The sequence below is a fragment of the Pseudozyma hubeiensis genome (genome assembly GCF_000403515.1).
Source record: "Pseudozyma hubeiensis SY62 DNA, scaffold: PHS22, whole genome shotgun sequence".
Lineage (NCBI taxonomy): Eukaryota > Fungi > Basidiomycota > Ustilaginomycetes > Ustilaginales > Ustilaginaceae > Pseudozyma > Pseudozyma hubeiensis.
In genome coordinates, this window is record NW_012133804.1 from 221,562 (window position 1) to 248,441 (window position 26,880).

Sequence of the window (26,880 nt, forward strand, 5' to 3'; positions counted from 1 at the left end):
CACGGCACCCAAACCCATCGCGCGTGCCATCCACCTGTCGGCTGCGCCGCAGCATCGCGCGTTCAAGTCGGGAGGCGCGGCTTCGGACGGCCATCAGACGGCCAACAACGGCGGTTTGACGCTACCGCCCATCCAGCCGCGTCGACAGCCCAAGGGTCAGCCGACCGAGTTCCTCAAGGTCAACTTCCAGGCTCGCACCAACAGCCGTCTGCGCAAGGATGCCATGTCGAAGCTATGCGCCAGTCCGCGTGCTGCCAGCTTTGGCGGCAATGGCATGAGCTTCGGATCAAGGCTGTCGAGCGCCGGCAGCAGCGTGGGTGGATCGGCCGCGCCCTGATTTTTCTCGCACTTTGTTTCCTCGATCGAAGTAGTTGATTGTTTTGTAGGTCCGTGTGTCATACGTTTCGAATGCATCTATCAGGTTTCACAAGCAGCGGGCAGCGCACAAGAGAGAGAGAGATGGTGTTGTTTGTGACCGCGTAACTGTTTTGCTGCTCAAAGTCGATACATTCAGCCTGGTCCCGACGAATCGCTTCCAGACGGCAGAGCATGACAGCAAGCTTGGGCGGAAGGGTTACTTGATGCAACAGGGTTGAGGGCTGCCAGTCGAGAAAGTATTTTCTTTCTTCTTGCGATGTGTAGCAGTCGGCATGAAGGTGACTGCCAAAGTGCCTGTGTGACTCGCTGGAGATGCTCCACATATTTTATCCCGCACCTTTTCTTTCTTGGCTTTTGCCTTATCTTAGGTACGCACCGCGGCCACAAGCACGGCGAATTTCGAGTCGAGCAAAAAGTCGGGGCGAGTCAGAAACTTGTGACTATCTTTCTTCTCATCATCACCATCTTCATCGCATCTGATCGTAGCATCGGATCCACCTACCACGCTACAACCTGAATCTGTCTCCGACTTACTACTACATCAGTTTGTCACATCTGTCAACGCGATTGCTGTGGACCTTGTCACTATGGCCGCCACTCGCGTCGCAGTCGCGTCGGCAATGAGGCGACCTGTCGCTGCTCCTCTGCTGATGCGACAGCCGGCCCGTCTCCTCGCCACACACGCTGCCAGCAACACCAAGAAGCCATGTGCAGACTACATCTCCCTCTCGCACCCGGACGGAGACGCATCTCGCGGCTCAAAGATCGCAGACACCCTCGACCGCTTCTCCCACTCTGTCCTCGCCACCTACTCCCGTCCCCAACTCATTTTTACCCGCGGCAACGGTCTCGACCTTTATGCTGCCGCTGATCCCAACACAAACGCCGGCCACAACGAACGCAAGTACCTCGATTTCTCTTCCGGTATCGCCGTCAACTCGTTGGGTCACGCCGATCCCAAGATCGCCGAGATCGCCGCCGAGCAGAGCGCAAAGCTTGTGCACGCCAGCAACCTGTACCACAACGAATGGTCGGGCGAGCTCGCCGATCGCATGGTCACCTTGACACATCAGCTTGGCGGTCTCGGCTTCGAGAAGGGCTCCAAGCCCACCGAGAGCGGCACAGCCGGTCTCAAGGTGTTCTTGGCCAATTCGGGCACAGAAGCCAACGAGGCTGCGCTCAAGTTTGCCCGTAAAGCGGCAAAGAACCACCCGGGCAAAGGCGGTGCTCAAAAGACCGGTCTGGTCAGCTTCACCAACGCCTTTCATGGCAGGACCATGGGTGCGCTCGCCATGACGCCCAACCCCAAGTACCAGGCTCCGTTTGCCCCTCTGATCGGGGACGTTCGTACCGGAACTTACAACGATGTTGCCGGCGTCGATTCGCTCGTCGACGAGACTACGGCGGGTGTGATCGTCGAGCCGGTTCAGGGTGAGGGTGGTATCTACCCTGCCTCGTTGGAATTCTTGCAAGCGCTGAGGAAGAGGTGCGACGAGGTGGGTGCCATGCTCATCTACGACGAGATCCAGTGCGGGCTCTTCCGCGCAGGTACGCTGTGGTGCCACAGCGACTACCCCACCTCGGCACACCCGGATATGGTGACCATGGCCAAGCCCCTCGCCAATGGCTTCCCCATCGGTGCCGTCCTCATCCGCGACAGCGTCGCCAACCTCATCGCCGTCGGTGATCACGGTACCACGTTCGGCGGCGGACCGCTTACCAGCCGCATCGCGCACCACGTGCTCGGCCGGCTGTCGAGCAACGAGCTGGGCGAGTCGATGAAGGAGTCTTCGCAGGCTCTGTTTGGTCGACTGAACAACTTGGTCGCCATGTTCCCCGATCTCTTGCTCAACGATCCTGAAGGTGGTAAGCCGAGTCCGCGAGGCAAAGGTCTCATCGTCGGTGTCAGTACCAAGGATCCTTCGCACGCGGGTAAGGTTGTGCAGCTCGCTCGTCAGCGCGGGCTGCTCATCCTGACCGCTGGATCGGACACCATCAGGATCCTGCCCAGTTTGACCGTGACGAGGGAGCAGGTGGACAAGGCGGTGGATATCATCGAATCGTGCCTGCTGGTCGTGCGGGATGAAGTGCAGCGATCGTCGTCGTCTGCTTCCGCTTCCGCACACTCTTCCAGCAGTGCTGGTCAGCAGCAGGTTCGAGCGTTCTCTTCGTCCTCCCGAGCTTCCGCCGATGCTACAGCTGCCAGCGCCGAAGACATCCAATCTGTCTACGCGCAATTCGTCTCCCTCGGCCAATCATGGCCCAAAGACCCGCTGCGTCCGGACATCAACTTTGGAGCTTCGATCATCAGCGCAGCTCAAACAGCCCTGCTCTCCCCCCAATCTCAGGCATCTCTGCATCCGGAACAGGTCCACGCCAAGCAACCCGGCGATCCCCTCCCGACCCCGCTGCCGGGGACGAAGAGCCTCACGGTGGACGAGGTCGAGTACGCCAAGAGGAGTCTGGAGCTGCTCAAGGAGCTGAAGGACGACAAGGTGAAAGGAAGGTACGTGCTGGGCGAGGAGATGATGAGGCCCAAGAGCATGCCAGAGTACTACGAGAGGTTGAAGAGGAGTATCGATCGGGCGGTGGGTGGTCAGAGCGTTAGTATGGGGTGGGGGGAGTGGTTCAGGAGGTTTTTGGGGAGGGAGTGAACGTATGCACGCTGTGTAGGGAACGTTGATTTGATAAATATGGTTTGAACTCTCGAGACTGGATACAGAGAGAATGTGCGTGTTTTACTTGGAAGAAGTGGATTCGAGGTGATCAGGGTACCTGAAGTCATTGTCGTAGCGGACCTTGTCCATGATCTTCATGGTCAAGATACTTTCCTTGAGCGAGCATCTTTCCTCCTCGCTCTTTCCATCACGGATCGCCCTTGCGCAAGCATCTGCTTCCCAAAACATGCCATGTCCTGGAATCTCATATTTGCGCGTGTCTTCCTTTCCGGTCCACTTTCCATCGTCGTCCTTTTCGCGGATGGTGAAGCTCTCCGGACGGTAGGGGGGCCAATCCACGGTGAGGTCTGCTTTGGTACCTTGGATGAGCACCACGTGAGGCGAGGAACGGATGGTCATGTTCGTAGTAGCTACACCTTGAGTTCGGGCGGTGGGGAAGTTGAGGAGGATGGTGGTGAACTCGTCGACGCCCGTGAGGTCGGATTTGATGATAGAGCCTTTGACGTCAGGAGCGGTGGCCTTGTTTTTGGGATCCTGGTAGAGCGTCAACATCTGCCATGTCAAGGCGTAGATTCCCAGATCCAACAGCGCACCACCTCCCAACTCCGGGTTGTACAACCTATGCTTCGGGTCCGGCTTGAACGGGTTTCCAAAATCGCTAAACACCCTCCTAATCTCACCCAGCACCTTCTCCTCGTGAATCAGCCTCTGCAGCTCGATCACCAGCGGGAAGAATCGAATCCAAACCGCCTCCATCAAAAACAGCTTTTTCTGCCTCGCCACCTCCACCAAGTGCTCCGCCTGTGCTGCGTTGATGGTGAAGGGTTTTTCGCAGCAGACGTGCTTGCCGGCGTTGAGCGCCAGAAGACAGTTCTCGTAGTGGTGAGAGTGCGGAGTGGCGACGTAGATGATCGAGACGTTGGGGTCGGCCACGAGTTCCTCGTAGGAGCCGTAGGCAGCGGCGGTGTTGGCAGGTACGCCGACTTTGGTGAGGAACTCGGATGCGCGGGAGGCAGAGGTGGACGAGGCAACCGCGGTGATGGTGTGCTTGACATCGGAGACGGAGCGCGAGGAGGGGGCGACGAGAAGGTCTTTGGAGAACATCTCGGCGATCCAGCCGGTGGCTAGGATGCCCCATTTGCATTCGTACGGAGAAGACATTGTCACGAACGAGAGGGGAGGTGATGGTGTGGTGATGAATGGAACGGTGTGGACAACAGTCGGCGCGATATCTAAATACTCAGCTGCCAGAAGGAGCGAACGGGCCAGGCCAATAGAGTGAGTGGAGCAACCACGGAAGAATTCTCAGATCGCCGTCATATCCAGTCGAGTCCTTCCTACAGCAGCGAGGGGTCTCCGAGTGATTATCCGCACTGCGGGCGTTCAGTCATCATCATCAAACTGCATAGCCGCTCTTGCCCCCACGCTGCCATGTTGCAGGACAAGTAACCCCGCCGGGCGTGTGACTCTGTGCATGACGTCGATATGAATGCCGCTTCCGCTTGCCAAAAGTCGCCGGTCTCGGTCCGAATTTTCGCCGCCCGATGCAACCTCAAAAGTGCTGATCTAACATTTTGTTGAATGTGTTTTGTGCTCTAACAAAATTGCTCGGCTTTGGCCGATACGGAGAAGGCACAGAATAACCGTTTGACATAGCTCAAATCTCCTGTCCCCAATCTAACAATAACGCCTCTGGCCGCTGGAAAACGAGGCTCGCTGATTGGATTTCTAGGTGTGGTGACCGGCTGTTGAAAGTGACCGGACCAAAGCTTGCACTTGCGAGAGAGAGGGAATTGCGTGTGAAGCGAGGCAGCCGGCACTTCTTGGGACTGTTACCCCACACGTCGTTCTCGAACCACCATATCCAGGACGCTCCCACTTTCCCCTTCCTGCCTTTAAAACATTACCCCCAAGGACCTATTGCGACAATTCGAGAGGGCCATGTCGAGCAACACATCTTCAGCCGCGCAAAAGGCGCCACCAGCAGCTGCAGCTGCGGAAGACGACGTCGACGATCTGGATGATCTGGATGGTAAGTGCTTCGCCATACGTACTGCAATTGACCCCGAATTGAATGCTAACTTTGTACGTCTCTGCTCCGTGATGTGATGGTGGCAGATGTGCTGGACGAGTTCAACCAGCCTTCCGGCTCTGCATCGACTCAGAAGCCAAGTTCATCTCTGGGGACTGCGTCCGATGCAACGGCTACTGCAGCAACGTCGACGACGACAGCAGCAAAGGACACGTCATCCACAACGGCTGGAACAGCAGCAACAGCGCCAGGAGGAGTTGCAGGGGCCGAAGACGATGCTGGGCTCGACGATATGCTCTCGGAAGACTTCGCAAAGGAGCTGGCACAAGGCATGCAAGCACTGATGAAGGAGCTCGGCGGTGAGGCCAACACCAACGCTGAAGGATTGCTCAGTGGCGCTGGAGCGAATGCAGGTGCAGGTGCAGCTGGAGGTCAAGAGTTCAACGAGCAGGAGCTGATGAAACAGTTTGAAGCTATGATGGCTGGGTTTGGCGGCGCTGGTGCGGCAGCTGGAGCTGCCAGTTCGGACGCCGGGCCGTCTGCACGATCGGCTCCCGCCGCATCGGCCAGCACCGCCCCCACAAAACCAGGCAACTTCAACGATGCGATCGCAGCCACCATGGCCAAGCTCAAAGAGTCGGACGCATCCGCCACCGCCGACTCCGCCTCGTCCGACAACCCCTTCGCCGGTCTCTCGGGTGCCGAGGGCGAAGAGATGGCTAAACTGCTCGCCGCTCTCGGCGGCTCGGGCGATCTGTCTGGTCTGGAAGGAGCGATGGACAATCCGGAGCTAACAAAAATGCTCGAAGGCATGATGGACGAACTCATGTCCCGCGACATCCTCTACGAACCGCTCAAGGAGCTGCGAGACAAATACCCCCCTTACCTCGCCGGTTCCGAATCGGCGGGCATCTCGGCAGAGGACAGAAAGAGGTACGAAGAGCAGAGCAGGTACATCACCGAGATCGTCAAGATCTTTGACGAACCAGGGTACGATGCCAAGGACAAGGTCAAGGCGGCTAAGGTGCAGGAGCTGATGAACCAGATGCAGGATTGTGGTAGTCCGCCGAAGGAGATTGTCGGGGACATGCCTGCCGAGTTGGAGAACATGCCTGGATTCGGTGGTGCTGGTGGTGCGGGTAACGAGGAGTGCACTATTATGTAGCCGGCGAATCACAAGCCGTCATCGTGTCACACCAACTCGAGGTCTCAGTAGTGTATATCTGCGAGAATGAGACGATGATTCTGTGCTCAGAGATGGCAAAAAGGTGTAACGTACAGCAGCAGTATCGACTTTTTTTGGGTGAGAACGTGCGAAGTGTGAAAGCCGAGACCAGCGGAACGCAAGAACAGGCAGCTCTGTGGAAATTGGGCAGGGGATGCTCACGTGACGCGCAACACGCGCCCGTCGAGACCAACACACGTCTCCATTTCGGAGCGGGGAGCGATAGCAGCGGCCCTCATCCGATTCAAAGCCAACCTCTTGAACGACGGACATCACCATGCAGCTTTCCACTTCGGGACTACCAAGGTTGTTGCGCGCGAGTCGGATCATGCGAAAGCGACAAGTACGAGATTGTCCCTCGGACCACAGGTGCAATCAGCAGCGTCTTTGCCGTTCGGGGCAATCATACCGCAGTGAAAACGAGTACCATAGTCAACATCATCTTTATGGGTATACGCTGCCAGTGCGATGCGGCGGTGTACACGACTAGCTTGGTCCATGATGGTGCCTGTCCATACAAGACGATGGGGAGGACGGGAGCAGAGTGTATTCGAAATTTCAATTTGCAAGTGGCCCCTGAGTGACGCGCTCCGAATACAAATCCGAGACACGCTTCGAATTCAAGCCCGAGAACAACACCATTACAAAACTCGAAAGACCCCTTTTTGGCTCCCTTTCATACAGCCTCGCTCTCCTGTCTCTCAACTAATCTTACCTCGCTCGTGCCTTCTGCTTCATCGTCGGTCGGCTTGTTGCTCGAGACCAAAGACGTACTGTACTCTGTGTGTAGTGAGACAAGCGGAACAAGCTGGCCGCAAAAGGGTTTGGGCTTCTGCCAGCTTGGCAAGTGTGGGATGTTGAGCTTCTTGTGATTATAGAAAGGGACGAAAACAGGGTCTGCTCGTCATCGATCTCGAGTAGTGGCAGAGATGCAGGGTTTTGGCTTTGTGGCTTTGTGAGCTTGTCGGCTGTGTCTGAGAAGCTTGAATGCGCGCGCTCAGTCTCTGCCTACTGCTGACAGGGTCGGAAAGCGAGGCCGATGCGGTCCCCTCGTTCCCCTTTTGTGGTTCCCCCTGAAAAGCTAAATTCTGTGCGGCAGCTCCGACTCAGCAAGCAGCGCAGCCGTGCAGAGTTGTGCAGCTTCCTTCCCGTTTCGAGCTGGAGTCGAAGTTAGAATCAACTCTGTCTCCCTCCACCGCGAGCACCGTCACCACCACCAACGTCAACGACAACAACGGTATCGTCACTACTTTCCCGCCCAACGGCACGAACGACGTCCACACGGCACGATACAACGACGGTCTTTCCTCGCTCCCACTGACGCTTCATCCAGTACCGACAAGACTGGACGTTCGCCTACACAGTCCTTCCCGGATACAATTGCTAGGATCAGACAGTGTTCTCCGATCAAGAGCAAACAAACCCATCCACGGAATTGCAGCATTAGACATACACGCGAGCCATCATAGCGCTTGGCTGGAGCATTCAATCAGTGGTCAGGACCATCACTCAGAAGTTTCTTTTTCGAGTTGACACCCGCTCAAGTGCGCATCCATTCAGACCCGTCTCCGAGACTAGAGTACCGTCGATATGATGGACCAACAGGCCAAGCCGACGCTCCCGGCTGCCAGCCCCAACGCCCGCGGCAGCCCCTTTGCCTACCAGTCCAAGTACCTCGAGCGGTCCGCATCTCGTAGCAGCACCTTTTCGCTCTCCAACTCTTACGACACCACGCCACGCACAGGTCTTCAACACGCCCCCTCCACAAGACGCTTCCCCGCTCCGCACCGTCACACCGCCTCGCTTGACCCTCAACGTGCTGCAGAGCTCCGCGCTGCCGCTTCTGCTAGCAGCCCTACAAATTCTCCGTTCGGCGCATCCTCAGGTGCTTTTGGATCCAACGGAAGCCTCCACAGCTCTGGTTCCAACCATTCGGTCGGAGCTGCCGCTACCTCCCCGACTCCTGCCACCTTCAGCAAAGCTACTTTCCCAGCAGCTTCGCGAGGCGTCAACGGTCGACCCACTTCCATGCCTCCAGCACCACGCGACAACCTCTTCAACTCGTCTACAGTCGGACGTGCGCGGGCATACTCGCCTACCAAGGATCTTCACGACCGCGCAGTCTCGCCCACCAAGAACCTCAGCCATGACTCGCCACTCTCCTCGCCCAGGAAGGACGACAGCTCTTGGATCCAGTCGCCCTCGACGCCCAAGCAGGGAAGCTTTTGGAGCAACGGTGTCAATGGCGCCAATGCTGGGTCAACTGCTGGCGGTCCTTCGCAGCTCCACCTCGGAGGCGTCAAGGATCTCAAACGCTCCAGCGTCGGTGCGCTCAAGATGATCAGGGACTTTACCCAAAAGACCGACGATCTTGGCGCCATGGGCGATCAACATGGTCACACTCGTATGACCGTCGGGCGCTCGCGAGGTCAACGCACACAGAGCATGGATGCATCCGGCGGCCCGCTCGCAGACCGTCTAAACAGCCTCAATCTCGAACCTACTATCGAGGAGGGATGGCAAAAGCCAGGACGACCAGGACGCATGGAGAGCGAGGATCAGGAGGGCGAGATCGTCCTTCCCGGTATCACCACGGGCGCCGAGGATGTCGCCGGTCTTCAGGGTCGTATCCGCCTAGCCCGTGCAGATGGTCCAGGCACCATGGCTCTCGGCCGTCCCACTACTTCCAACCTTCCCTTCACCAGCTCGAGCAAGTGGATGGACACGCAGCGTCACCTTCTCCAGGCGTACGAGTACCTTTGTCACTGTGGAGAGGCCAAGGAGTGGATGGAGCTTCACGTAGGCGAGCACCTCGGGGACGTCGTCGAGATGGAAAACGAGATGCGTAACGGTATCTTCCTCGCCAAGCTTGCCAAGAAGTTCGAGCCCGACTGCGTTCCTCGCATCTTTGTCCATCCCAAGCTCCAGTACCGCCACACCGACAACATCAACTACTTTTTCTCCTTCATCAACAAGGTCGGGCTACCGCACTTCTTTCAGTTCGAGCTGACCGACCTGTACGAGAAGAAGAACTTCCCCAAGATTGTCTACTGCATCCACGCGCTCAGTCACGTTCTCGCACGGCAAGGAAGGGCGCTCAAGGTGGGCAACCTCATCGGCAAGCTCGAATTTACTGACGACCAGCTTCAAAAGACCCAAAAGGGCCTCGATGCGTCCGGTGTCGCCATGCCCTCGTTCGGCGGTGTCGGCAAGGCGCTGGCCAAGGAGATGAACATCGAGCCGGAGCCCGAACCAGAGACGGAGCAGGAACGCATCGACCGCGAACTAATGGAGAACATCGACGCTGTCGTGGCACTGCAGACCGCATCGCGCGCCTTTGTCGCTAGGATGCGCTTCGCCGATCGTCTCCACGCCGAGATCCAGCGTCGTCACGAGGAAGAGGCGCGATTGGCGGCGGCGGCGGAAGCAGAGCGGGTCCGACAGCGTCGAGCAGAAGAGGATCGCATCGTATCCCGCTGGACTCCTGTGGTGCAGGCCCAGATTCGAGGCGTCCTTGCTCGACGCACCCACCATCGCAAGCAGGCAGCTCTTCAGACCAGCACACGCACCTTTGTCGGCTTGCAAGCTGCTGTACGAGCCAAGCTCGCTCGCCAGTCCCACGTAGAGCACGTCAAGCGCGTCCACGATTTCAGCAACGCCCGCGCCATCGAGAAGTTCCAGGCGTGCGCGAGGGGCGCCCTCTACCGTCGTCGATGTTTTGAGAAGATCAAGGCGCTCGACAAGCACGAGACCGGCGTGGTCGGCTTGCAGGCACAGATCCGTGGCCGCCTGGCACGCGCGGCGTACGAGCATCGCATCTACCGTCTTGCCGATTCCACTGAGGACGTCATTCGATTGCAGGCTGCCTGCCGATCCGTGCTTGCCAAGCAGAAGCTGTTGGGCACGATCCGTGGCTTGCGCAGCTCGAACGATGCGATCACTGCCATGCAGGCGCAGATCCGTGGCGTGTTGGCACGCAAAAACCACGTCAGGATGAGCTCGGCGTTGCAAAAAGTCGAGGTCAAGGCGGCTGTCGGTGGCTTGCAGTCCTTCGCCCGCGCTGCCCTCGCGCGCCGCAAGCACCAGGAGCAAAAGAAGCAACTCGACTTTGTCACTCCTGACGTTGTCGGGATCCAGGCCGCTATCCGAGGTATGCTGGTACGCCTCGAGTACGATTGGTGGAGGAACCACATCATCCAAAGCGAGCCCGTCGCCATTCACCTGCAATCTCTCATCCGAGGCGCTCTCAGCCGCCGCCAGTTCTTCTCGCGCCTGCGCCACTACCACGAGCACATGGACAAGGTCGTCAAGATCCAAAGCCTCTTCCGTGGTCGACAGCAGGGCGAGCAGTACCGCAGCTTGACCATGGGCAAGAATGTGCCCGTCGCCACCATCAAGAACTTTGGTCATTTGCTCAACGATTCCGACGCCGATTTCGAGGACGAGATCGAGGTCGAGCGTCTGCGCAAGCTCGTCGTTCAGGCGATCCGTGAGTCGCAGACACTCGAGAGCGATGTTGCGGAGCTCGATACAAAGATCGCATTGCTCGTCAAGAACAAGATCGGCATCGAAGAGCTGATCAAGGCCAAGAACGAGCGTGGACTGCTCGGACAGCGTGAGGCGGCCGCGGCGGTGCAGAAGCGAAATTCGGTGCTGGTGGCTGCCAACGATCCCTTCGCCGACCATGCGCTGGATCGCGCCTCGAGGAGGAAGTTTGAACTGTACCAGGAGCTCTTCTATGCCCTGCAGACGCGACCCGAGTATCTGGCTCGTCTCTTTGCCCGCGTCGGCAAGATCGACATGGCCGACCGGGACAAGCGGCAGGTGGAGAAGATCGTGCTGACGCTTTTCGGATATGCGCAAAAGGCCAGGGAAGAGTTTCTGCTGCTCAAGCTGTTCCAGCGATGTGTCGAGGAGGAGCTCGGCTTCGTTTCGACGGTGCAAGAGTTCATTCGAGGCAATGCGCAGTTTATCAAGCTGGTCGCGCAGTACAATCGCGGCGCTCGAGAGCGCAAGTATCTCAAGGATTTGCTGGCGCCGCTGGTGTCGGACATCATGACGCAAGAAGGCCTCGATCTCGAGACGGACCCTTGCGCCATCTACCGCGCCACGATCAACCAGGAGGAGATGGAGACGGGCCAGCCTTCGCGCCGTCCTCTCGAGGTAGCCTTCAACGAGGCTCTTGCCGACCCCATGGCGCGGACCATCTTTATCCGTCACCTCCAATCTCTGCGTGCAACCACCGACGCGTTCCTGTCCGCCATCCTCGCTTCCACCCGCAAGATGCCGTACGGTGTGCGCTACTACGCACGTGAAGTGTTCCGCGCCCTCCAGTCCAAGTTCCCGGACGAGCCGTCGGACGCGCTCATCAAGGTCGTCGGACATCTGGTGTACTACCGCTACCTCAACCCGGCCATCGTTGCGCCAGAGGGATTCGATGTCGTGGAGACGCTCGTCGGACCTGTCCAGCGCAAGAACCTGGCCGAGGTGTCCAAGATGCTCACGCAGATCGCCGTCGGTCGACTGTTCAACGACGACAACCCGTACCTGCAGCCTTTGAACGACTACGTCTCGCACGCGTCCGAGCGGTTCACCAAGTGGCTCTACACCATCATCGACTGCATCGATGCCGAGATGCAGTTCAGCGCAGACGAATTCCTCGACCACACTGTGCAGAAGCCGGTCATCTACATTTCGCCCAACGAGATCTACTCGATGCACCTCTTGCTCTCCCAACAGCTCGACCATCTGGCACCTCAAGCGGAAGATCCGCTCCGGGTGATCCTGAAGGAGTTGGGGGCGGCGCCAGTGTCCAACACGCAGGAGCTGAACAGCGCACGCGATAGCGAGATCACGTTCGAGCTCGTTTCGCGGATGGCGACGCTGCAGGATCCAGAGGCGGATATGAAGGCGTTGTTCGTCGAGACCAAGCGGTTGGTGTTGAGTTTGCTCAAGGTTCAGTCGGGCAAGACGTTGGTGGATGTGTTTGTGGCGCCGGTGACCGAGGTGGAGGAGAGGCAGTGGGAGGAGATTGTGGTGTTTGAAGCGAACCAGCCGCGGACGCATCAGAGTGGGGGTGGGGGGAGGTTGGAGGATGTCCGACGGATGAGTTTTGCAGAACTCAAGGCTAGGACGTTGGAGAACATGTTGCGCTTGGAACAGCTCGGCAAGGTTTCGCGGGCGAACAAGTATCAGGATATGCTGAATGCGATTGCGATCGATATTCGCAACAAGCACAGGAAGAGGATTCAGCGGGCGAACGAGAAGCAGGCGATGAATGGAACGCTCACGACGTTGGCCGAGAAGAAGAGGTACCTCGAAGAGCAGATTGGAAGCTACCACTCGTACATCGATGCCAGCATGCAGACGATGCAAGGGGGTAGGAAGGGGAAGAAGAGGTTTGTACTGCCGTTCAGTCAGCAGTACTTCCATCTGAGGAGTTTGAAGGCGAATGGAGGTAAGGTGCCGAAGTTTGGAAGTTATCGGTATGGAGCGGGGAAGTTGATGGAGAAGGGCGTGTTGGTGAGGATGGATGGTGTGGTGGGAGGGAAGGGTGAGGGAGGGATGGTTAGTAGTGGAAGTGGTGGGGTGAGGGAAGGCGCGGGAGAGGTGAATTTGACCATCAGCTCGGATCAGGCGGGTGTGTTTAGCATCGAGGTACTCAACGGTCCGGCGGCAGGTGCGAGTCAGGACGTCAGGATCGAGGATCTGCTCGAGAGTCAGTTCAACTCCCAGTCCACGCTCGCCTTGTTGGATGGAAGGATGGAGGTCAGCGTCAACCTGTTGGTTCATCTGATCAACAAGAAGTTCTACGCGTAAAGACCCCACCCGCAGGTGGTTTTCGTTTTTCGTTTTCGTTTTCCGTAAGGATGTGTCCGACATCATCACAGTCGACACTTTCCATTTTTGGTTCCCGTTTCATGATCCGCTTCGTAACAATGGCTCGCTTATGTCTTATGTATTCTATGTTCTAGCTCGTTCATCAATTCTTTTGGAACGTCTTTCAAGGTTGACATCTGGATTCATAACGACCGGTCGATGTGTGTCGACATAGCGACTCCCCGTCTGACATGAGAATGGACTTGACCGCTGCCGTTGGGCACATCGACAACGTTGCTCACCACCGCCGAGGGACACACGTCTCACGCTCCTCGCACATCTTCATCAGCTGTCAACAGCTTTCTATTTCACAGTGAACTGGTCTGCGTCGTCCATCTTTTACCCACGCTTACGTTTGCCCGGTCGACCACCGCCACCGCCGCTTCCCCCTCCGCCATGCTGACGCTGACGCTGGTGCTGATGTCGACCGCCATGCTGATGGCCACGGTTACGACCCGCCGTCTTGACATTTGCACTTGCACTTTGCGAGGCCGCAGCAACGGCAGTCGCAGCGCCACCCTTCCTCCCGCTCTCTACAACATCCTTCCAGGTCAAATCCACCGCTTTGACCAGTGTGGCTCGGGGCATCTCCATGAGCATCTCATCCACTTTGGCTCTGACTTTATTCGCCGCGTCGGCAGAAACATCAGCGGGTAGGCAGAGATCCAGCAGACCGAGCATGAACAGGCCGGGATGGGTAGTGCTCGAAGTGTACGAGGCCGAGCTGAGGGCGCGACTGAAGTGGCTGCTCGCATCGGTGGAGGAAGACGTGCCGGTCGAGGGTGCAGATATGCGCTCGCCCTTGATCAGTCGCAGGACGATCTCGACGAACGCTCGAGCAACTCGTGCATCGCGTTGACCTTCCGTTTCTTCCTTAGCCTGCTCCGCTGCGTCTTCGGTCTTGGTCGGTGTCTTGCTCAGATCCGCCTCTCCGTCCCCCTCTACTTTGACTTTCGCTGTTTCCTCTGCGCCTCGCTCCCTCTTCTTCCTACCGAGAAGCTCATCGACAAATTTGCGTCTCTCCCTCTGACTTCCGATGAACGACTCCTTCACCCACTCGTAGAGGAACGTCGACATGGACGGAGGCGGATCTGGATCCATCACTTCGATCTTGCCGGCCCAAACGTGCTGCACCGTTGCCGCTGACGCAGAAGCATCGAATTTCTGAGCAACAGCAGTGCTGCCACGTTGGAGGCTGGCCAGAAGATCGTCGACGTCGTTCTTTCGAAGCCATGCCGGTTCGGGAAGCGGAGCCGAAGGATCCAGATGCACCTGCAGAACCACTTCAGAACTGGACCCGTCGAGACGGAAAAAGGGAGGAAGCTCGAGGTGCTCGTCCTGCGATGCCTCGTTCTCTCTGGTATGGTCTGTGTTGGCGGCCTCGAAAGCGTTCCAAGCGGCTTCGATATCGCTGCGTGTCAGTGCCGCGTAATTCTTTTGCCCTTTGCCTCGCCTTTCCAGCAATGTGCCCCTGCATGCAAAAAAGTCTTCGCCCTTTTTGCGTGCAGACTGGTCGGCCTGGCGCGCAACATCGATTCGGATCTCGATCCAGTGCTCGGAACGATGGATCTTGACAGATTTGATGGCTTCGGCGTCGATGGCAAGGCGTTTCCTGTTGGCAGCGAACGACAGAAAGATACGATTCGAGGACAGCTGAGGTGGGCCTTTGGCCTGAGGGCTCGTGTTGACTCGAGCGTGTTTGCCGTTCAATGTGGTGGAAGACGCCGTTGTATCGACGGCAGCCTGGCTGGTCGAGACATTGTGCGTCCCCGTACCCTCCTCCTGGACTCCCGTTGATGCTACAGCCGAGTCCAACTCCGACTCTACCCCTGCATCCTTATTCGCTGGAGCAAGGTCCACAGACTTGGCAGAATCGTTCTGATCCAGGTTCTTGAGCTGCTGGCCAGCTTGGGGTTCGCCAGAGCTCGTTAAATGCACTCCTTCGTCCGCATCTGGGATCGTGACGTCCTCCGCTTTGCCCTTCAATTCCACATCTTCGGCAGAGCCGCTCTCCCCTGGAAGGTTTTGCCGACCTTCCTCTTTCACTTTATCAGGAGCATCGGGTCTCTGCTGGGCCTGATCCACAGGTACCTCATTCCGAGTCGCATCCTCGACTTTGACCTCTGGTTCCTGCGTCAAGGAGGCTTTCGGTCCGGTGGGAGCGCCTTCCGGTCCTGGATTGGACATGGCAGCAAAGCAGAGACGGAGTTTGGTCGAGTCGCGAAGATTGGAAATAACCTTGGCTCGACTGGCTTTCGACATTTTACTGGACTGCGTCGGAAGCTTCTCAGAAGCCTTGACCAATTCGCTGCTGGGATCCGATGTCGGCGCCATCGATTGCTGTGGCTCGGAAGCCGCCGCGTCGGTGTCAGCAAGGGACATTGTTGTGTCTCCTTCAGCGTTAGCGTCAGCATCCGCATCGATGTGACTCTGAGCATGTTCGTCGTCATCCGCTTCAGCATCGCCTTGGCCGTCGTCGCCATCGTCATCGTCATCGTCACCCTCGGCATCTTCGTCTTCGTCTTCATCATCAGAGTTCTCTTCGGCGACGTCTCGAATCTCACTGTTTGCCTCCTCGTCTTGAGCATGGGACCTCTCATCAGGTGCAGCGTTCTCGTCGTCGACATGATCATGAGCCTCTTCCTCTTGGACGCTTTGCTCAGCCTGTACGGAGCCGTCGACAGCGTCGTTGCCGGTGACAACAGTCGATCCGTCGGAAGCAGGAGCGACTGGGCATTTTTGTCCATCCACGCCCGCTTTCGAGTCCTGGTCGAGACTCGAATCGACAGCGTCTTTGGCGAGGGCCTCGGGGGCGAACCAGGACCAGTCGAGCTGCTTGATCTCGAGACCAAGGATGCGAAAATCAGTGTGAGCCCTCTTCGGACCGACGCCGTTGTCCTTGGCAGACGCCACATCCGCAGCGGCGACGTCTCCAGCGGCTGTGTCGTGCATTGCAGAGCGAGAGCCAGCACTTCCCTGCACCAAGACCGAGCTTTTATTGGATAAGGTGCTGGCTGCGGATGCGTCCGAGGAGGAGGCGGCTGCAGCTTTGTTTCTGGCATTGTTCGGGCCGCGCGGGGCGTCGGGAGGCACCATCTTCTGCGGTGCTGCGTTCTGCCTCTTTGCCGAGCCGGTCCCAGCATTTTTGTCGCTGCGTGCAGAGCTCGCCGAGGAGACTCGACGTCCTGCCTGGATAGAAGAGCCAGTCCCGGAAGCTACGGCCGTTTTCGAGCCCCAGGCGCGAACTTGACCGTTGGGAGCGCTTGCAGCGTTCACAGAGGCAGCCGGGTTGGCGGGAAGGCCAGAGCGCTGTCCCGACGCGCCCTGAGACGCGTTGCTACGGTTCTGAGCACCGTTTCGGTTCATGCCACGACCTGGAGCTCCGACGCCGCCTGTGCCTGAAGCGTTTGCATGCATACCGCCGCCAGACGGCGCGCGGTTATGTAGAACGGGAGGGCCTGGAACGGGATGCGGGTTCATGTGAGGCGCCGACGCTACGCTGGGCGCTTGCCACGCGTATGGCTGTTGAGCTGGATAGCCACCTACTGGCGCCATAGGCGCGGCGCCGGGTGGGCCATATGGCGACGGAGCCTGTGGACCAGGCGCAGCGGGAGGTTGGTGACGAGGCTTCTTGTTCGGCGGACCTGCCTGACTGCCTGGGACGTAAGCGCCCGGCCAGTTCTGAGCATCATTCTGTACGTTCATCGGAGCGGAATTCTGATGCTGGGACATAGGAGGGACGTAGCCGTAAGCGGAAGGAACCGGCGACTGCTGATGGTGCGAAGGGGACTGAGCTTGATAAGGATACGGTGCAGGTCGTGTCGACTGATGCAGATTATAGGCAGCGGCCTGATGAAGAGGCGGGGAACCAGCATTGCTTCCAGTAGGAACGCGATAAGGACCAGACTGCGGCGGGGGCCGAGGAGCGGCAAAATGGCCTGAACCAGGCGCGCCGATGGGGTTGGGCTGCGGCTGCGGATAGGGCTGCTGCGGCTGCGGCTGTTGCCACGGCTGGTTCCATTGATACTGCTGTGAATTTGCTGCCACAGCACTATTCAATGGAGCAGCAGCAGTACGAGGCGGCGCAACAGATCCATATCCATAATTGGCGTAAGCAGCTTGGGACGGGCCAGAAGCAGGTAGCGGCGGAGCAGGACCAGCTGGAGGTGGAGGCTGCCCATATGCTGTCGGTGAAGCAGCGGGAGGTTGTGCTCCAGGCGCACCGTACTGCAAGTTGCGCTTCATCGCTCACAACGCAGTCGATCGAACGTCGCCGGCAGCCTCGAAGATCAAGTGGAAGGACCCTAGCGGCGCATCGAGACAGGGAAAGGCAACAACACCTGAACAGATCCGAAGAAACCACAAAAAGAAGGCGAAAGAGTGAGCGAGCGTGTACGCTGGGTTGATCCTGTAAGATGATGTTGATGGTTGGATGATTGAAAGTCGGATGTGTGTTGCGCTTCGAAAGAGGGTACATGAGCGTTGATCGCGAAAATGCGAAATGCCCATGGTTTTGGACAAAGTCACACCTCTGTGCGCTTGTCGCCGTCCAGGGAAGAATTGTCGGAATCCTCTCCTCGGATGCCTGAAAGCGGAAGGGAGGGAGGTGCGGAAGTCGGAAGATCAAATTGACTTTCGCGTCTCTTCTCAACGCTGCAGAAATCCACGGCGTGGCACGCTCGGCAACATTCATTTATTCTGGAGGCGCAGCTGGCGAGACACAGGGACCGAACCCTGAATAGCCTTGACTAACAAGCTCGACTTTGTGCGCATTGCATGCAGAGTAGCAACCGCTGACCTTTCGTTGACCATCTCAGCCACAACCAGGCGCTTCATCAACTTCACCTCACCTGACTTCTCCAGTGGTCTCCGTCTTCTGACATCGAGTTCGCGGCCGGTGAAATAGAGACGCAAGTTCCGTTCTTGGACGATTTCGAGAAGCTCTTACGAAGCCCGGATCATTTGGCACGCCTCTCGGAAGATGCAGCCAAGCGGCCCTTTCTAAGGATTGTGCCTTTCCATCGCGAACATCACGGTCCTCACTCAGCTTCGAGGCTGTATCAGAGAACTTGCTCGCATGTCGGCTGCGTTCGCGTCCGCGTTTCCACAAGACGATCAGCGCTCTGGGTAGCTTCGGCTCTTCCGCGCGTCTCTTGAAGACGTGATTGCTTCGTTTCTCCAAGATGAGCGGGCAAGACAGCTGGTACAATGCACAGCAGCCACAGTACTCACCATTCACAGCCCATTCTCAGCAGCAGCAGCAGCATTTACCCCGGCAACATCCGCAGCTCGAACATCAGTATATGCCGCACGCCTCAACTTCGTATCACAACGGCCACCCAATTGGCATCGCCGACCCGCCGTATCAAGCAACGTCTCATACAACCCAGTCGCCTCGCGGTCAGTATGGAGCTGATCAGAGCGGGGGTGATCCGCCCTCGCAGTCATCTAGCGCTTATTCGCAGCCAATGAATGGTCAATTCTTGTCATTGCAAGGGATGCAGCAATCATCACCAACGAGCTCAGGCGCAACAACTTTCTCCAGGCGAGAGAGCCATGACCAGTATCCGCAGAGCTCCGCGCATCAGCAGTATCACGGAGGCGAGAAGCCGCCGTCGGCAACATTCCATCTGCAGCATCAGTCGATGGATTCAACCAGCATGGCGTCACCTGTTCAGCACCGCTTCTATCCAAACGCAGCACCATCACAGCAGCCGCAGCAGCACCCATTTGCACAGCCTATCGCCTCTCCATCGGCCAATGCTACTCCCCAGCATCAACTGCAGCGGCCCCATGCTGCCGCGAGCCAGCACGTCTATGAATCGCCGTATGCTCCCTCCACTGGCACCAGAGAGCGCTTGGCCATGTCGCAATCGCCCATGTCCGACGTCTTCCAAAGCGGCGCGAATACCATGGGCAGGACGTTCAACATGATGGCCGGCCTCGAAACGCCCACGCCAAATCCACCTTTGCGTCGCATTTCTGCTCAGAGCTACGCCGAAGATCACTTTTCGTCCAGTCTCGGGCACCATCCTCAAGCGTCAGCTTCTTCTTTGCAAGGCCACTGGACTTCTCTATCCAATGGCAACGGGCAGCAACATTCACCTTTCGCTCAGGCGTCCTGGAATTTCACAGCCAAACCTTATCCCAGCATGCAGCCTCTCCAAACCCAATCTCACGCGCCTTCTTTTCCGCCCCGCGATCTTTCCGTCGATAGGTAAGCTACGCCGCTCCACGTCCTTTGTCCGCGTCCGTGACACATGCATGCGCACACAGAAGCTCTGCCGGAACCGTGCTTCGATTCGGAGGCCTGACCGGAGTGATGCGTACATGCAAACTGTCCCGCAACTTCATATCGCCGCGTAGAGACTTCCTGCTGATCGTTCCTTTCGTTTCCGCCTTCTCCACTTTCTGTTGCGTTGCGATCTTTCATCTCATCTCGGATCCATCACTTGCTGCTTGTCTTGGTCTTTCTTACTCTTGACACATTGACCCAGCCGCAACGCATCGCATCTTCCGAGCAACACTGCACAACGCACGAGTCTCTCCGACGCGACGCCGGCCTCTGTGCACGCAAACTCGTACCCCGCTCCGCCCTCTTCGGGCAGCAGCCTCGATGCTGCTTGGCGCGCTCCGTATTCGCGTTCTTCTGGCTCAGCACAAGCGTCGCATTCCGCCCAATCCATGGCACACTCACGTCACATACCGCACTTGATCGAGCCCGGCTCCCCGACAATGTCGTTGGCAAGGAGATCATCGCATGCTTCGCCCTTGCATGCTCAATTTCCTCTTCCCTCGCTGTCCGGACCTTCCGGATCCTCCACGCTCGATGCTGCCATGTCGGCAAATCCGAACGTAGCTCCAAAACCCAACATGGCTCCGTCTTCAGCGTCGGCTCTTCATCCGACAACACAGCCACAGGCTCATCCAAAGCCAGTCAAGCGAGCGTCGAAGCCCAAACTTGCCGCTGGGCCGCCTCAAGCTACACCTGGCGACCCTTTCAGAGGCGTCATGTCTTCTTCGTCGTCTTCTGCCTCTTCTGCTTCGGGCTTCGCACCCAGCAACACAGCTCTGCCACAATATGCATCGCCAAATCAGCTCTTCACCAGACCGCAAGCAGCAGCGCTTCCAGCAACATTGCCGCCGCCTTCTCCCGCTTTCTCGTTCGATCCCTCCACACAACGCCGTTCGGAGGAGCCGCAGACTCCGCCACCGCCGCAGCATCAGATGTTGTCCGTGCAAGAGAGCCCCGATCCGCTCAACCTGCTCTCTCCCAACGGTCACTTCTCCCTCTGGCAACAGCCCGGCGGCGCGCCTCTGCCTCCGCAGCCTTTTGCAACCAATGGAGCTGCTCACCATCATCTCGCTGCGCAGCAATACGACCCGGCAATGGCGAGAGCTCCTCCCACGAATGGTGCCTTGGCGACCAAACGCAAGGATTCGACGTCTGCCGATAAGCCAAAGCGGAAGCGCAGCAAGAAGCTCAAGGAAGAGCTGCCTCACCAGCCTCCCGCCACGCATTCGCCAGCGGACAGCTTGCAGAACGCCCCTTTGCAGACTGAAAGCGTCGCTGCGAAGCCCAAGGCTTTGAAGCTCAAGAAGCTCGTCCAAAAGGAGCGAACAGCGAGCAAATACGACGATGACGACGTCTCGATGATGCCTGAGGTCACGGTCGAGATTCCAGTGTTCGCGCCTGGCATGTACGATGGGAGTTCGACGTCCTCAGTCATGAAATCGAGCGAGACGACGAAAAAGAAGAAGAAGAAGCAGCGCAGTCGCAAATCGCTCTCCGAGCTCGTCAACCAGATCGTCGAGGATAGCGACTCCGGTATGGATGCAGAGGGAAGCGACTGGGAGGGACTCGAGATCATCGAGAATTACGATCCGGAGCCGGTTCCAGAGGGCCCCAAGAGCCTCGCAAAGATGAGCAACGGCCCTGTCAAGAGCTCGCAGCGCAAGGTGCCTATCGCCAAGCTCTGCGGTCTCATCGAGGACATCTTCGAGGCGGACGACTCGTTGCCCGACCGTGACTCACTTCAGGGTTTGCTGCCAGGTCAGAGTCTCTCTCCTGCTGCCGATCAATTTTTCGAGATCATCGAGTCGCCTGCTGTCGGTGGCGGCGACTCTCGATCCGTCCTGGTCCTACGCGCGGCTGCCCTTCAGAAGCTGCTCAAGTTAATCGTCATGTGCTCACGCCCACACGCGGAGATTGCGTCCATCTCTGGCAAAGCTTTACCAGCAACCAACCCCAGTCTCGGTACGATTGCTGCCGCAGATACGATGCGCCTTCTCGCTATCCTGGAGCGCTCCACAAGGTTGGCCGAGAACATTGATCCTTTCCCGTCGCAGGCTAATCGCGGCTTGGCATCTGAGCCCGCTTCGCCCTCCAAACCCAAAAAGGGCCGTAAACCCGACCACCGCAGCAAGTCGACGTCCAAGACACCAGAGCCCACACCGACATCCGAACATCGAGACGACGAAGCGAAGGATCAAGAGGTGAACGCTACGACAGACGCGGGCGACGACGAACGCGATCGCACACCGGCGGGTCGGGAATTGGGGAACTCCGACGATGAGCTCGAAAAGCTCAACGCAAACTTTGTCGTCATGGATCGTGCCGTGTTAGCCACCGAATGCAGCCTTGGCATGCTGACCGGTGATGTGCTGCCGAAACAGATCCTTTCCGAAGACCACATCCGCTCCTCTTTCGATGCTGTGAAAGCCTGCCTCGACAAGGTCCTCCTTCCCTTCATCGAAGCATGCTCCGGAAGCGCCGCCACGGCACCTCATCCGGATCTCGTCTCGCTCATCGACGTCTTGTCGCCACAGAAGGCGCGCAAGAAGAAGGCCGCCGCAGCCAACGGCGATGAGGCTACTTCGAGCATCGGCGTCATTTGTCGCAACTCGCTTTCCGACCTTTTTACGCATCTCTGCTCGGCACTTTACTTCGTCCAGCGCATGGTGCGCATGCCGTCAATCGCACTGTCGGACTCCATCATCATCAGTGCCGTCTACATTGCGCTCGGTCCTTTCTTTGTGCTGGAGCCAGAGACGGCCGGCGGGGGCGCATTGAGCGAGAATGCAAAGGCAGCTGCACGTGGTCGATCGGCGCTGCTGTCCCTTGGAGGTGCCAATTCCATGAAGACGCTGCGATTACCGGCGCTCAACCTCCTTCGCAGCATTTTCGCAAAGGCGCCGGATCAACGCCAGTGGATGATCGAGGAGATCCTCACCTCGCTCTCAAAGCTCTCCGACATGAAGAAGAATCGACGCCAGTACAGCTTGCGCAACGGCAAGACCATTCATTCGATCAACGCTCTGCTGCTCCAGCTCATCCAGGCCGCTTCGCACGGCGTAGCCAGCTACGCTCGTTCCACTGCCGACCGTCTTTCGCGGAGCAAGGGCGGCCAGGACGCAGATGAGGATGATCTGGCGAACGGCGTGTCTGACCGCGATGGAGGCCCGGAGCGCATGCACACGCTCGAAGTCGTCATCGAGGCCTTCAACGCTACCAGCGAGCCCGACACAAACGACGCCAGAGAGGCCGAGATCGCGATCTGGAGACGGGGACTGGAAGGCGCCAATGCATCGGCTCGGTCCATTGCAGGCTACCTCATGCAACGCATCGGCCAGAACAAGGTGGCCAAGTCGTCGCAAGAGATGAGCCACGCTTACGTGATTGAATCGCTGATCCAAGACCTGCTCAGCGCTCTTTTCCTGCCAGAATGGCCGGCAGCCGCTTTGATGCTGAGCGCTTTCTGTCGCGTCTTTGGCAGCTACCTCGAGGACGCCAAAAGTCATCCAGATGCCAAGGGTGTCGCTCTCGAGCAATTGAGCCTTGTGGCAGCTAGATTGCGTCAAAGCCAGTTGCAGTCTCAGCCGGTGCGCGACGATAAATCGTCTGGATCCGCCAACAGCCCAGTTGGCAGCACCCTGGAGAACGCGGTCGACTCCGGTCATGCTTTGTCGGAGCCTGCAGAAGATCCGAGGATGGTCAAGCGATCCAGATCCACGACGTGGGATCACCTGTCCATGCTGAGGGCCTTGCGAGAACGTGATCGAGAGGCTATTAAAGAATTTGTGCGTACGTACAAATTCATCTCCCACTTTCTCGCAAAGACAGGCAACGAAGACATGTCGACGGAGGGCGCCCTCGAATTCCTGCTCGTTCAAGCCGAAGGCGAATTGGCGACTGCATGGTCAAAGGTAGAAGAGGACATGGTCGCTTTGAGCAGCTCGGAGGACGGCGACGCGGCGCAGCTCACCAAACTGCAGCACTTCCGTGAAGAGCTCGATCTTGCCATGGTGACGCTCTCGGAGTTTGACGCTGCGGCCGGCAGCGCATCTTTGGACGCTTTCGCTTCGGACGACAAGGCGCTCGCACAGGCGAGTGACCTTTCTGAACGCGCACTGATCGCCAGTAGCTCCATGATCGCATACCCAGTGTTGCGAGATCTGCTCGTCGAAGGTCTCAACAATCCGCTGATCTCCAATCGCAGCAAGGCGCTTCGTGGCATCGATCGGATTGCGCAGGTGGATCCTGACCTTCTCGACGAAGATTCCATGCGCAGCGCCATCGAGGTGCGTCTCCGCGACTCGAGCAATGCCGTCAGAGACAGCGCGGTCGCGCTGTTTGGCAGTTACCTTCTTCGCAAGCCACAACACATCCCCAAGTACTACAAGCAGATCGCTGCACGCATCCTCGACACTGGTCTTTCGGTGCGCAAACGTATGGTCCGTCTTCTCAAAAGTCTGCACGAGGCAACCGACGATCCCAAAATCCGCATCGACACGTGCGCTCGCATTGTGCGTTGCATCAATGATGAGGATACGCTCGTTCAGGACATGGCCGTTCTCACCATCGGCGAGATGTGGCTCGAGATGGACATCGACGCTCGCCGTCTGTACTCTCGGCGCCGAGGCAGCCCGATGCGGTCTACGCCTGTCGCATTGCAACCAGCAGACGCGGCAGATGCGAAGGAGTCTGATGCTGCAAAGGCAGATGGCCAGATCGCTGCTGAAGGCGAGCGCGCACTGCCCACCGCCGAGGAGTCGATCGAAGAGACTGTGGAGGAAAAAAAAGTGGCGGACACGATCGAAATCATCATGGCTGTTGCCGATGTCATCAAAGAGCGGCCTTCGCCGTTGGAAGAGGTCTTCCGGCGCCTCTTCAGGGACAAGTCGGAGAGCGAAGCAGCCGAGCTGCACGCCAAGCTACAGAGACTGGGAGACTCGATGATCGACAGTCTGGTCGAGTCTAGCGGCGCATCCAGCATCGACACGGTCAAGCGCATCCGCATCGTGCAGCTGCTTGTCTCGACGAATCCGGCTATCCTCACCATCTCCAAGGCCAAGTTGCTGCTTCCTTACCTCAAAGCCGCGCAGACGAGCGAGGAAGTTCAGATCATGGACCTGCTGCTGCGGATCTTTCGCTCCTGCTTGCCGCACATGCCAAAGACGGCGTTGGCATTCGCCGATGCTTTGGAGAAAAGCCTTCGCCCTCTGGTCAACCGACCGCCGCCCAAGGCAGGTTTACACCTGCTGCAAGAACTCATCGCCTGCTACTGCGCCGTCATCATCACGCACACGCACAACTTCAAGCTGCTGATACAGACGCTCAAGGCGTGCTTTATGCGTGTGCAGGCGATGCGGCAGATGGCGCTCAAAGGCCAAAAGGTCGAGGACAACAAAGCGTGGAGCACCCTCATGTCCTTGACTGCCTCTCTTTGCGAGCACGCCGACTTTGACGACATCCGCAAAAAGCACTCGGAGACGACCGCCGACATCGATGCGCTTAGCAAGCGGCCGCTCATCGACGTAGTTTCGGAGGCGCTGCTTGATATTCACAGAACGGGGAGCGAGGTGGTGCGCTCCGTATCCCTTCAGAATCTGGGCTTTATTTTTCGTGCCCATCCTACGCTCATGACTCGGCCTTCGATTACGGCGATGATGGACGACATCTTCGCCTCGGGATCGCTGCAGGATCGCGCGACTCTGCTCAAGATCATCCTTGATTTCTTGAGCGCCGACGCGCTGCGTCGCAATCCGGACAACGCCGTAGTGACCGCAGGCACGGGACGCCGAAAGCCCGAGAATCCGGATGCGGGGAGTGTTGATATGACGATTCTGGTCGGCAACACCGAAACTTTCGCCGACACAGGCGTCGGCTCAGCCATGATGCAGCGATATTCCGAAGACGTGCTCAAGGCGACGCTCGAGGTGTCGAATCCTCCCTTGCAGCGCACTGCCATCGACATTTTGCGTTTCACCGTGTTGCAGGGACTCTCGCATCCGATCCAGTGCGTACCGTACCTTGTTTCGCTCGAGACGCTCGAGGACCGGAAACTCCGCAGTCGAGCCATGGAGCTGCACAGCCATCTGGCGTCGAAGCATGCTTCGCTTGTGCAGGCTCGGTTCCTCGACACTGCTCGTTCCGCGTTCCGGTTCCAGATGCAGCTCGGCACAGCACAGGCGCTTCGCGGCTTCCGTGTTGACAATATGCCAACTGCGGTGCTCGGAGCGTGGTACAGCTTGCTGCGAGATCGTCGAGCCACGCGACTCGATTTCCTCAAACAGATCGTCAAGGCGCTTGATGTCAACACGGCGTCGGCGGACTGCAGCATGGACGAGGTCTTGTTTGCACGCTTCATGGCCGATAATCTCGCGACGCTGGATTACAAGACGATGGAGGAGCTCTTTGTCGTAATCGGCGAGCTTCGTTCGATTTTGGCTGTCTCGGGGATGCAGGTACTGCACAACATACAGCCGCATCTGCCCAAGCAAGATTTCATGTCAGGTGCAGCTCAGACCGAGTCGGCCCAGGATGGGATGAGAACGCCGCCTCCGCCTGGAGCTGCCGTGCCGGGAGGAGATCTGATCAGTCCCTTTGGCACGTCTCGCAATCCATGGCTTTCAGGGGAGTGGCAGCTTCAACTCGCCAGCGATGTGACTCCGCCCGTGGGTGGTACGATCGATCCGACGCAGATTCTTGGCTACCCGCAGCCTATCGCCACGACCGACGCCGCCCTTTCCCAGATCGGCAACCCCGCGCCTTCATCCAAAGCTGACGACCCAGAACCCGCAGACAGCAAAACCCAGATCGACCCTATCGCCGTCGCCAAGATGTCCATCATCTCCGGCACAGCCCTGCTCCTCCGAAATCACCTCAAGCAGCTCTACGGCCTCAGCGAGGCGCGCTGCGCCAAGTTCAACCCGAGCAAAAAGCAGAGCGCCGGCGCCGACAAGCCGGCCACGATGCGTGCGCTCTCGGACCCGATGCACGCCGCGCTCGACCTGAGCGCCATGCCGTTCGGGCTGGAGGAAGTCAGGAGCGAGGAGGACGCGCGGAGGCAGATGGTGGCGTACGCTGCGCTGGTCGAGAACGAGGGGACGATGATGGAGCCTGAGGATGCGGATGGGTTGGACGATTTGGCGCTTTGAGAGGAGGAGAGGCGGAGGAGAGGTGTTTGTGTGCTCAAATGTAGGGTTGGCCTTCAAAGAAGATCGACGCATACCTGTTCAGAACTATCAAATTCACACTTTCATATCTATCGGTTGCTTTTTGTGTGCTTATGATGCACGGGTCGTTCATTGCGATTGCGACGATGAACATGACTGAACAGCTTTTTGGTGTATGACCGGAAGCTGTTTCCTTTCATATTAGAGTGGTCAGCTTCCGGTCTGACATG

General features: G+C 58.0%; 8 protein-coding genes across 8 annotated transcripts in view; 6 read left to right on the forward strand and 2 right to left on the reverse strand.

The window, feature by feature from the left end:
* PHSY_002229 (hypothetical protein) overlaps window positions 1–119 on the forward strand; it is a gene marked incomplete at both ends in the record, with an annotated part of 1,593 nt that extends 1,474 nt beyond the window's left edge. The window contains one exon of the mRNA XM_012332853.1: window positions 1–119. This exon is cut by the window's left edge and continues 1,474 nt beyond it. Coding sequence (XP_012188243.1) covers window positions 1–119 — 119 coding nt within the window.
* Window positions 120–998: 879 nt separating this feature from the next.
* On the forward strand, window positions 999–3,032 carry PHSY_002230 (hypothetical protein; the record flags this gene model as incomplete). Its single annotated transcript, XM_012332854.1, has 1 exon — window positions 999–3,032. One exon carries the CDS (start codon window positions 999–1,001, stop codon window positions 3,030–3,032), a length of 2,034 nt encoding a protein of 677 aa, XP_012188244.1.
* An 84-nt stretch (window positions 3,033–3,116) lies between these two features.
* PHSY_002231 (dimeric dihydrodiol dehydrogenase) lies at window positions 3,117–4,217 on the reverse strand (the record flags this gene model as incomplete). The annotated part of the gene is made up of 1 exon (XM_012332855.1): window positions 3,117–4,217. The coding sequence occupies one exon, from the start codon at window positions 4,215–4,217 to the stop codon at window positions 3,117–3,119; it is 1,101 nt and encodes a 366-aa protein (XP_012188245.1).
* A 780-nt stretch (window positions 4,218–4,997) lies between these two features.
* Window positions 4,998–7,846, forward strand: PHSY_002232 (hypothetical protein; the record flags this gene model as incomplete). Its single annotated transcript, XM_012332856.1, has 3 exons — window positions 4,998–5,088; window positions 5,175–6,227; window positions 7,413–7,846. 3 exons carry the CDS (start codon window positions 4,998–5,000, stop codon window positions 7,844–7,846), a joined length of 1,578 nt encoding a protein of 525 aa, XP_012188246.1.
* Window positions 7,847–7,903: 57 nt separating this feature from the next.
* On the forward strand, window positions 7,904–13,132 carry PHSY_002233 (GTPase activating protein; the record flags this gene model as incomplete). The annotated part of the gene is made up of 1 exon (XM_012332857.1): window positions 7,904–13,132. The coding sequence occupies one exon, from the start codon at window positions 7,904–7,906 to the stop codon at window positions 13,130–13,132; it is 5,229 nt and encodes a 1,742-aa protein (XP_012188247.1).
* Window positions 13,133–13,531: 399 nt separating this feature from the next.
* Window positions 13,532–17,437, reverse strand: PHSY_002234 (hypothetical protein; the record flags this gene model as incomplete). The annotated part of the gene is made up of 1 exon (XM_012332858.1): window positions 13,532–17,437. The coding sequence occupies one exon, from the start codon at window positions 17,435–17,437 to the stop codon at window positions 13,532–13,534; it is 3,906 nt and encodes a 1,301-aa protein (XP_012188248.1).
* Window positions 17,438–18,375: 938 nt separating this feature from the next.
* On the forward strand, window positions 18,376–19,558 carry PHSY_002235 (hypothetical protein; the record flags this gene model as incomplete). The annotated part of the gene is made up of 2 exons (XM_012332859.1): window positions 18,376–19,210; window positions 19,410–19,558. The coding sequence occupies 2 exons, from the start codon at window positions 18,376–18,378 to the stop codon at window positions 19,556–19,558; spliced, it is 984 nt and encodes a 327-aa protein (XP_012188249.1).
* Window positions 19,559–19,927: 369 nt separating this feature from the next.
* Window positions 19,928–26,632, forward strand: PHSY_002236 (DNA repair and meiosis protein; the record flags this gene model as incomplete). Its single annotated transcript, XM_012332860.1, has 1 exon — window positions 19,928–26,632. One exon carries the CDS (start codon window positions 19,928–19,930, stop codon window positions 26,630–26,632), a length of 6,705 nt encoding a protein of 2,234 aa, XP_012188250.1.
* Window positions 26,633–26,880: the final 248 nt, after the last annotated feature.